Here is an 11,537-nt window from a genome sequence, read left to right on the forward strand (position 1 = left end):
TGAATTGCGTTCGCAAATTCATGTGTGGGATGTATTGAAACAGGCGGCAGCCGGTTTAAGTCATTTGCATTCATTGAATATAGGTAAGAATTTGAGATTTAACAATTCCTATCACCATTGAAGTAGATTGCTACATTTATTTTCGATCAAATATGTGTAAATATCGTTCTACTCCAATGGATCCATCAGTGAAAAAATTTGGTTCATCTAATTATATATATTATTTCTTTGTTGTAGTCCATCGTGATATTAAACCTCAAAATGTTTTGCTATCCCTGCCCGATGTAAATGGAACTGTACGCGTTATGATATCCGATTTCGGTCTTTGCAAGAAACTTAATTATGGTAAAACTCTCAAGAGACGCACTGGGGTTACTGGTACAGATGGTTGGATTGCTCCCGAAATGATGAGAGGACAAAGAACGGTAATGTCAATTATTTATTTCAAAGAGACTTTTAAATTTTAATTTAATGTTGGATTTGTTTCTATTTTCAGACCACATCTGTTGATATTTTTTCATTGGGCTGTGTATATTTTTATGTTCTAAGTAAAGGACAACATTTGTTTGGAGATGCTCTCAAACGACAGGCAAATATTTTAACCAATGATCACAGTTTGTATCATTTGAAAGCTGAACGCAAAGAAGATCGCAGTAAATTTGTAAGTATTTTGTTTTTGAAAGTTATTAAGTTTTTCAATCGCCCCCTTTCCCGCAACACGACATAATTCACTGTTTTAGTAGTTATTTTTATTCCACCAAAGGAAATTGAAAGCCAAAAATGAAACTGGAAAAAAATAACGAACGAAAAAATTGTCGGCGTTGTCATTGTTATTTGTAACATAGTTGACTTTTATAAATGACCTAAATCAAGGACGATTTACTTAATGATTAATTACAAAAATTTCTTAATATTTGTTGGCTAGATACCTAAATGGGAAGAGGAATGGATAGTATCTCTACCCAACAAGTTTAACATTTCAAGAAAACTTTCTCTTTCTCTATGAGAGAAAGTTTATTTTTGTCCAGTTTTTGTGCGGTTAATTGAAGTTAATTTTTGGAGACAATACCATGGTGACATAAAAAAGGATGACTTTGTGGAATATCCTTGAAGATTATTTTGTAAACATTTCACAACACATTTGATATTCTTTAAAAGATTGCTGATGGACTGCAAAATGACAAACAAGTGTCAAATTATGATTGTCTAGATCAGTTTATTGGGTTGTGTTTAGATAATTCACAAAATGTCTTTAAATTTTAATTTGTTGATTAGTCAAGAAGGTTTTATATTCCTAGGCTTATCAATAATATATAATTTAATTATAGATTTTGATTTGGTCGTCTGTCAAATATAAACCCTTTAGGTTTTAAGTAGTAAGTATAGGATATCTATACATTTAAACATCCATATCGGATTATTCGGCAAATATTGATATTTTTGTGGCAAAAGTTACCATCGATTGAAATTCTATATAAATCTGAACCGATTTTCACGAATTTGCACACATCATTATAGACACAATTCAGTAAGCTATGCCAAATTTCTTGCAAATCTAGAGAAATATAGGGGCTAGGTAGACTACATAAACTTGGACAAATTTCGTGCAAATCGAAAGATATATAGGGTCTTTGGTACACAATTAACATAAAATCGGACGAAAATATATATATTAGCTATATATGTGCATATTAGGAAACATATGCACAAAGACATAATACTCTGTACCACAGTGGGGTAAAGGGTACAAAAAATGGTATATGACGTTATATGGTAGTTATATCTTAATATAAAACGAAATCGATATGTTTGGTTGGAATATTTTTCACCTAATGAGAACCCAAAATAAGAAATTTTAGCCAATTCAGTTACAAAAGGTGCCTTTCGTTATATCAACAGACGGACAAGGCTATATCGACAAAGTATATTACTCCGATCAAAAATATTTGTACTTCATGGAATCTCCGACGAATATTATATATATACTAGCGGGCCCGGCAAACGTTGTCTTGCCTAGCAATATTGTTGATGTATAATTTTCGGCGTTCTACTTATATGATAGTTGATATTGAAAATTTACCATTACATTAATAATATCAATATTGACCCAAGTATTTGGATAGCTCCCATATATATCCCTTAATATTCGGTATTTGGCTGAAATTTTTTATTCGCCCAAGCTTCCAAATATCCCTCATATAATTTTTAAATCTAATCGGCAGTAATTTGGTATTTGGTTGTTTTATTTAGTAGAATGAATCGTACTAAAAGTATCTATATTGGTCCACTCTTTGAGGTAGCTCCCATATAACGGTACCCAAAATATTGTGGTATCGGATATATGCGAGGTGTTGTGTTTATGAGTTCAAAGGCATTGACCAACGATTAGGCATATAACCACCATATAATGGTACCACCTGATTTGATATTTCCCGTGCCATAGCAACATTTTAAGTACTTTAAAGAACAACGTGTCCTTATGGAACTATTACTATTCATATTTTAAGAAAAAATGATCTAGGGAATGGATCTTAGAATCAAAACTATTGCGAATATCTTCTGATTTTCGTCCTTGCATTTGTCCCAAAATGTACGGGCATTCTATGGACAACGTGCACATACAATGATCGCGTGTACATTCAATGATATATTCTCAATTATTTTTTGAATTTTCACAAAAAACGTTTCAATACAATGTTAATCAAATTGGAAAAAATCAAAACTTTCAATAATTGACAAATGAAGGCTTAAAGGATTGATACGCTATCAATTTTTGCCCAAATATCTCAAAATAACAACTACGACGTGGTGCAATCATAATAGCTCGATACTAAATTCGTGGAAATGTAAATATGCTTCATAATATTTTTTCGCAAATTTTTTGCGGTTTTCGATTTTTTCTCACCTTTTAAACCTTCCCTGAAGCTCCACGAACATTTGAAGACTAAGATAAGAAAATCTGTTCAGCCGTTCTCGAGTTTTAGCGAGACTAACGAACAGTTACTTTTTCAAGTCAAAGACAATCCAATTGATTGTAGAAGATTAAAATATTTTTTGAGAATTTTCCATAACTGACAATTACATAAAGATATACTCTGTCATTTTCGACCAAAATATGTCCAAAAAGAACTACGAAGAGATTAAACCATAAATGTTTGGTATAAAATGTGTGGAAATGCTAATATCTTTCAAAATATATTTTGCAACATTTTCGCGGATTTTTCTTAAAATGTTCTTTCATTAAAATCTTTCCACTTCAATTACAGACTACTAACAGAAACTTTAAGTCAAATCGGTCCAGCCGTTTCTTTAAAATAATTTTTGCAAGATTTTCGCGGATTTTTCTCAACATTTTCTTTCATAAAAACCTTCCCACAGTAATTACCGACAACTGAAAACAATTTTGAGTCAAATCGGTCCAGCCGTTCTCAATTGATGCGTTAGTATACATTTTTTTGGCTCCATTTTTATATATATAGATATATATATATATCATTTTATATCTATATATATATATATATATATATATAAATAGGGTACTCCTTTCGCGTGATATTATAAAATTAATTCTCATCAAAACGTTGACTATTTTGTGGAGAGCTACTACTGGTATTACTTTTCTCCAAATATTTTTTATGTTCGGAAAAGATATTTCGACGTGCAAAAATAATCCGAATTGTCGTTAGGCCGGTCTACATATATTTGGTCCAATTGGAAATTAGAGGTCTGAAATCAATATCCTCATTACCGATAAGGCTGAGAGTATTAAAATTAATGCCTATAGATCTAAAAAAACTTGGAATAATATTTTTCAATAACCTCAGAATATAGGTCTGAAAGTCGTTTAATAAATATTCTTAGAAGTAGATTCCAATAACTGTAAATGTGTTGAAAAAAATTAAAAAATATTTCACAAAAAGAAGTAGCTGAGGGTATAAACAATTTCGTACTTCAAAATATATTCCACGACCTGATATTTGTTTGATATCATCCCTACGGGTTTTTATTACTCAGTCAAATAATATTGTTCCCTACCTGCACATACCTATTATTTACTTCTGCAGTACCACCGACAAAAAAACAAGATACAAATATAAATGAAGAATGTTCTGCCACCATTACTGCAGCGTACCAATAATAATAACAATTCTTCTCTGAGCATAGAGTGAAAATTCTTCCTCATATGTTTCTTCTACTGCTGATGTTTTTGTGTGTGTGCTCCCACAAAAGACCGAACAAAGGACCCTACAATTGTTTCCTATTGCACAACAGCAACAGCGATGAATTGAATGGCAAAGAATAACTTCTTCACTTTTTTCTACTCAAAGAAAGAAAAACCAACAAAACTTTTTTTGTTAGAATTCTGCGACAACTAAAGATTAATTTGTCAACGTGCAATGGTGGGGGGTTAAACAATGCCACGGAACAGAACTAAGAAACTTTTTGTTTGAAAACTAAATGAAAGGAAAAGGAACAAACTATCTGAATGAGAAGAAACTGGAGAAAAAAATACACCAGAATACTATTTTAATGATGAAACTCGAGGCGAGGAGAAAAAGGTGGTGAAGTACTTAAAATTAAGGTGTCCCATTTATTTTAACTGATAATTTGCAGCACATACGAGTACGTACACATATGGCTTAGAGCGGTTCACAGTAAAGGTATTTCGTTTCATGTGTGCGTAGGTGTGTGGATCGTCCTTGATAAAGACAGTTAACATAACCACAATTACAAAGAACCACAATTACAAACCTTAAGGGAAATATGTTATATTTTTGAATTGCTTAAAGAAAAAATAGGTAACTTTCACAAAATGCCTTTTTCCGAATGAAGAGCAATCTATTGTGAAGTTTGAGAGGATTGATAGTCCACTAAAGTCCCTGGAAATCTATTGATGTGCACGAAATTTGGCACAGAGTTATGAATAAGATCGAGAATGATGTCTGCCAAGTTTCGTGAAAATTGGTTCAGATTTAGATATAGCTCCCATATGTATTTTAATCCAATTTAAGGTAATTGGTGCACCAAAGACCCTATATATCTTTTGATGTGCACGAATTTTGGTATAAAGTACTGAATCAAGTCTAGAATAATGTTGCTAAGCTTCGTGAAAAGATCCATAGCTAGCCCGATTGACACAACGTACTGATGTTATATAAATTAGTCTCTAGCAAGTTTCCCTGAAATCGGTTCAGATATAGATTTATATCAAAACACGTCGTCTGTTAGGATAAATATATAAAATACACCCAAAGTGATGAAGGGTATCATTTAGTCGGCCCAGTCCGACTTTACTACGTCCCTTACTAAATTCGAAAATGGGAATATCCGTCCAATCCTTCTAGTACCTCCACACAATATGGTCAATACTTAATTTCGATAATATAATTATATAACGCGATTTGAACCAAATATTTTTAATAAACATGGCAAGTGGGACTATTCGTCCCACATATTTAAGTACCTTTCTCACAAAATGTCAACATTTTGAAAATTCTTTGTCTACAGGAGCGAAATATCAAATCATACCAAACCAGGATCAAGACCGAAGATGTGTACCGTTAGTCTTATCCTTTTGCTTACTCTTTTTGTACCTCCCACCAAAAAGGTCAACATTTTCAAATTCATTCGAATGAAGTTTCCGATTGGACCCAAACTTTTCAAATAGTAGTATTTTACTAAAGTTAGATCAAGTCATGGTCCACCCCCTCTGGTATCTCACCCACAATTGTTCTTATGAAGTGAAATGAGGTTTCGATTTCATCCATTTACTGCAAGCCGTAATATGATCTTCAAACCTTGAGTCTATATACTTTTTGATAAAAACATATGCATTATATTGCGAATAGTGAAACCTGTGTAGTCTAAACCTGGCCGGACTTAATTTTTTTACTAACGCTACATTAAGTACAATATTGGAAAATTATAATTACACTACATACATATATCACAGGCTGAGGTTATATACCTAAGACTTTTTTATATAATATATATTACATTTTCTGAAGAACTATCCATCGAAAAGCATGGAGATTTATAAAACGCGATTTTTTAAGAAATATTTTCTGTAGAACTCTCAAGCGTGTTTTTGAAGGCAAACTTTTTAATGAGGGACATGAAATTTGTTAAGGAATATCATAACCGTAAGTTTGGAATTTTAAAGAACATGCATATCACTTTTAAAGAAGACTTGATTAAAGAAAATTACAACCACGATTATAGATTTGTTAGGAATCATTTCTTCAAATAGAATTTTTTTAACTCTCATACCCAGCTAAATTTCGAAAAAAAAAAAAACAGTAAGGAAAGTAGTAAAGCCGGACGGGCTTTACTAAATGTGAATCTACCTAGATCTATCCATAAAGTATGTAAATCGACTTCAAACAAATATAAATAGGTCATCCGTTGAGCTATGTCTGTACTTCTAGAAAACACAACTATATAATTTTATGCTCAATATTGTACAATGTGCAAACTTTGATGTCAATCTGACTAACATGAGGAGTTTGATGCCCAATTTACTAGAAATCGGGCGAAAATATATATGGAAGGTCTATCCAAATATTAAGCGATTTCAAACAAACTTGTCACAGGTTAGGTTATACTAATTTCAGATCGTTTTGTTCCTATTGGTTCCTTGGTGCGTCAATTACTTAAAATCAATCTATAATAAAAGGGAGCTATATCTATCTAAATCTGGACCGATTTTCACGAAACTTGGAAAACATCATTCTAGACCTAAATGATTAGGCTGTACCAAATTTCGTGCAAATCGAAAGATATATAGGGACTTTGGAGCACCATTTACATAAAATCGGACGAAACTATATATGGGAGCTATATCTAAATCCGGACCGATTTTCTCGAAACTTGGCAGACATCACTCTAGCCTTAATTTAGTACGTTATGCCAAATTTCGTGCAAATCAAAAGATATATAGGGACTTTGGGGCACCATTTACATGAAATCGGACGAAACTATATATGGGAGCTATATCTAAATCTGGACCGATTTTTACGAAACTTGGCAGACATCATTCTAGACCTAAATGATTAGGCTGTACCAAATTTCGTGCAAATCGGAAGATATATAGGGACCGTTTACATTAAATCGGTTAAATATATATATGGGAGCTATATCTAAATCTGAACCGATTTTTCCCAATTTCAATAGGGTTCGTCCTTGGGTCGAATAAGTGACCTATGCCAAATTTCATCCAATTCGGATCATAAATGTGACCTGTACTTTGTTTACAATTTAACATGGACAGACAGACGGACGGACGGACGGACGTACATGCATAAATCGACTTAGAAAGTGATTCTATGCATATTTTCAAAAGGAACCATGGGTCTATCTCGATTATTTTTGCCTGTTACAAACATATGCACAAAGACATAATACCCTGTACCACAGTGTGGTGAAGGGTATAAAAACAAGCAAAACAGTGTGCCTGTCCAGGTTATTTTCCCATTAAACTTAATTATTTTCAAATTCCAAAGGCGTATGTGTGATATAAATTTTAATCAAAATTCATAATAAGTATATGTGCTGTGCATTATTAAAAATAATCCATATTTTGTTCTCTTTCAGCTTGCTTCCCTCCGGCTAACACAATTTTGTCATATTAAGAAAAGCTTTTTAAAGTTTTGTTGTTATTAAAAAAGTTTATAATTTTCTTAAGAAGTGTTGAATACCGTAGTATTTTAACGTATTTGTTGTTCTTGTTACTATTATATGAATCTGTTTTTGTTGACGCTGTCGTCATTATCCTTATCATGAAGCGTATTCTACTTAACATTGTTATACCCTTCACCACACTGTGGTACAGGGTATTATGTCTTTGTGCATATGTTTGTAACAGGCAAAAATAATCGAGATAGACCCATGGTTCCTTTTGAGAATATGCATAGAATCACATTCTGAGTCGATTTACGCATGTCCGTCTGTCCGTCCGTCTGTCCGTCCGTCCGTCTGTCCGTCCGTCCGTCCGTCTGTCGCACAGATTACTTAATTGGCCAAGGACGAACCCTATTGAAATTGGAGAAAATCGGTCGACGTATAGGCATAGCTCCCATAAAAGGGTACCTCCAAATTTTCGGTATTTTGAGGTTCTTGAGCGCGTTTTTTAATTGAATTCGCTGAAATTTGGTACTTTGAGTTCTTATTGGGTAGCAAATCTCCCTACCAAAAATTATAAATAACGGTCCATTTTTTCGGATAGCTCCCATAAAAGGGTACCCCCAAATTTTCGGTATTTTGAGGTTCTTGAGCGCGTTTTTTAATTGAATTCGCTGAAATTTGGTACTTTGAGTTCTTATTGGGTAGCAAATCTCCCTACCAAAAATTATAAATATAGGTCCATTTTTTTCGGATAGCTCCCATAAAAGGGTACCCCCAAATTTTCATTATTTTGAGGTTCTTGAGCGCGTTTTTTAATTGAATTCGCTGAAATTTGGTACTTTGGGTTCTTATTGGGTAGCAAATCTCCCTACCAAAAATTATAAATATAGGTCCATTTTTTCGGATAGCTCCCATAAAAGGGTACCCCCAAATTTTCGGTATTTTGAGGTTCTTGAGCGCGTTTTTTAATTGAATTCGCTGAAATTTGGTACTTTGAGTTCTTATTGGGTAGCAAATCTCCCTATCAAAAATTATAAATAAAGGTCCATTTTTTCGGAGAGCCCCCATATAAGGGTACCCCAAATTTTCGGTATTTTCGGGTTCTTGGGCAGGTTTTATAACGGAATTCTCTGCAATTTTGTACATTGGGTTCTTATTGGGTACCAAATTACTCCACTAAACATTATAAAAATATAAAAATAACGGTACCCCCAAATTTTTGGTATTTTGGGGGTTCTGATCGTATTTTTCGACCGAATTGACTATAATTTAGTTAGTCGAGTTCTTATTAGGTAGCAAATCTCTCCACTATAAATTATAAATATTGGTCAATTTTTTCTGGTATCCCATATATAAGGGTACCCCTCAATTTTCGTATTTTGAGGTTCTTGAACCAAATTTTTTTTTATACCCTTCACCACACTGTGGTACAGGGTATTATGTCTTATGCATATGTTTGTAACAGGCAAAAGGAAACGACATACACACTTTTGAGAATATGCATATGCGATTTAAGCACGAAATTTGGCACAGCGTAACAAATTAGGCCTAGAATGATGTGCGATTTGCACTAAATTTGGCTCAGCGTAATGAATTGGGTCTAGATGTGTGCTAAGTTTCCTGAAATCGGTTCTGATTTAGATATAGCTTCTATATCTGACCAAATGAACAATTTAGTATCGGTTGCAGAATGACGTGTTTATGGTTCCAAATTCATTTTACTGATCCGTTAAAAATTCAATGACATTGCGGTTATTATATTTCTATGTTAATTTAATAGCAAATAATTTAAAAAAAGTACAACAAATATATTTTGAGTTGAAAAATACTTCTTTCGTTTTCTTGTGTGTAATTTGTTTTGACAATAATAACATTTTAACATTTGTAGTACGCTGTGCCAAATTTCGTGCAAATCGAAAGATATTTAGGGACATTGGTGCACCATTTACCTTAAATCGGATGAAAATTTATATGGGAGCTATATATAAATCTGAACCGAATATGAACCAAATATATTTTGAGTTGAAAAATACTTCTTTCGTTTTCTTGTGTGTAATTTGTTTTGACAATAATAACATTTTAAAATTTGCATTTTAATTACTTTGTATTACTGCAGGCATTCTATCGCTACAATTAAAAAAGATTCGTTATTTTATTACACATTATTTTCCCCTAAAACAGAATTAAACTAATTTTATATTTGGCGATAGACTGCTGATTCGATTATCCGCCAGTATATACATACATTTCATTTATATTATATTGTACGCATTCGAATGTATTTGTCCTTGTATGTGTGTGATATGCCAAATATGTAATTATCATTATTATAATAATCGTATAAATAATTGATTGCAACTAAACGTAAACCGGCAAAACGCATACAAATAAAAATGTACGAATGCATAATAAAGGTACGCCAAACCAGATCATCGATACATTCAATGAATTTAAAACTTAAATGAGTTTATCGAAAGAATGTTTGTGAAATGTAATTAAATACCATTTAGCGGGTGTATGCGAATTTGCCGAATGATTATAATTAAATTTGGCGCGAAATATAATTTTTCAGATTATGTGCCTTATGAATTTGGGGAAAATTGTTTTAATTTACCACAATAATAACAATAATTACATTGTTGTCTAATAGGCATGTATGGTGGAACTAATTTTCATAACGCAAATTGCAAATTTGCACGAGTGTGTAATTGGAGGTTAGTTACGGGGTGCGTAGAGAAATGATGCGAAATGTTGAAACATCTACTCTGTATATGTCCAAAATCTCACAGCAAGAGACATGGCCTGTTTAGGACATATTTTCTAAGAAATTTGTAAAGGATCCCCCCTTATCGATTTGCTATGAAAATTTAGAAGTCATTTGTAAAGGGTCCCAATTTGTTGGCCGGACACTGTAGTTTTCAGCAATAAAATTTGTAAAGGGTCCCCCCTTATGGATTTTCTAAGAAATTTGTAAAGGGTCCCCCCTTATGGATTTTCTAAGAAATTTGTAAAGGTCCCCCCTTATGGATTTTCTAAGAAATTTGTAAAGGGTCCCCCCTTATGGATTTTCTAAGAAATTTGTAAAGGGTCCCCCCTTATCGATTTGCTATGAAAATTTAGAAGTCATTTGTAAAGGGTCCCAATTTGTTGGCCGGACACTGTAGTTTTCAGCAATAAAATTTGTAAAGGGTCCCCCCTTATGGATTTTCTAAGAAATTTGTAAAGGGTCCCCCCTTATGGATTTTCTAAGAAATTTGTAAAGGGTCCCCCCTTATGGATTTTCTAAGAAATTTGTAAAGGGTCCCCCCTTATCGATTTGCTATGAAAATTTAGAAGTCATTTGTAAAGGGTCCCAATTTGTTGGCCGGACACTGTAGTTTTCAGCAATAAAATTTGTGAAGGGTCCCCCCTTATGGATTTTCTAAGAAATTTGTAAAGGGTCCCCCCTATGGATTTTCTAAGAAATTTGTAAAGGGTCCCCCCTTATGGATTTTCTAAGAAATTTGTAAAGGGTCCCCCCTTATGGATTTTCTAAGAAATTTGTAAAGGGTCCCCCCTTATGGATTTTCTAAGAAATTTGTAAAGGGTCCCCCCTTATGGATTTTCTAAGAAATTTGTAAAGGGTCCCCCCTTATGGATTTTCTAAGAAATTTGTATCGATTTGCTATGAAAATTTAGAAGTCATTTGTAAAGGGTCCCAATTTGTTGGCCGGACACTGTAGTTTTCAGCAATAAAATTTGTGAAGGATTTCTATGGATTTTCTAAGAAATTTGTAAAGGGTCCCCCCTTATCGATTTGCTATGAAAATTTAGAAGTAATTTGTAAAGGGTCCCAATTTGTTGGCCGGACACTGTAGTTTTCAGCAATAAAATTTGTAAAGGGTCCCCCCTTATGGATTTTCTAAGAAATTTGT

General features: G+C 33.2%; 1 protein-coding gene across 1 annotated transcript; it reads left to right on the plus strand.

The window, feature by feature from the left end:
* Positions 1-6: 6 nt before the first annotated feature.
* On the plus strand, positions 7-665 carry LOC133334906 (serine/threonine-protein kinase/endoribonuclease IRE1-like; the record flags this gene model as incomplete). Its single annotated transcript, XM_061543221.1, has 3 exons — positions 7-83; positions 238-425; positions 497-665. Coding segments are annotated over exons 2-3 (289 nt in total), but the record flags the coding sequence as incomplete, so codon positions are not given.
* Between the last annotated feature and the right edge of the window lie 10,872 nt (positions 666-11,537).

This window comes from Musca vetustissima, unplaced genomic scaffold (assembly GCF_032173495.1).
Source record: "Musca vetustissima isolate MV318-11 ecotype Yass unplaced genomic scaffold, APGP_CSIRO_Mvet_v1 utg23655, whole genome shotgun sequence".
NCBI lineage: Eukaryota > Metazoa > Arthropoda > Insecta > Diptera > Muscidae > Musca > Musca vetustissima.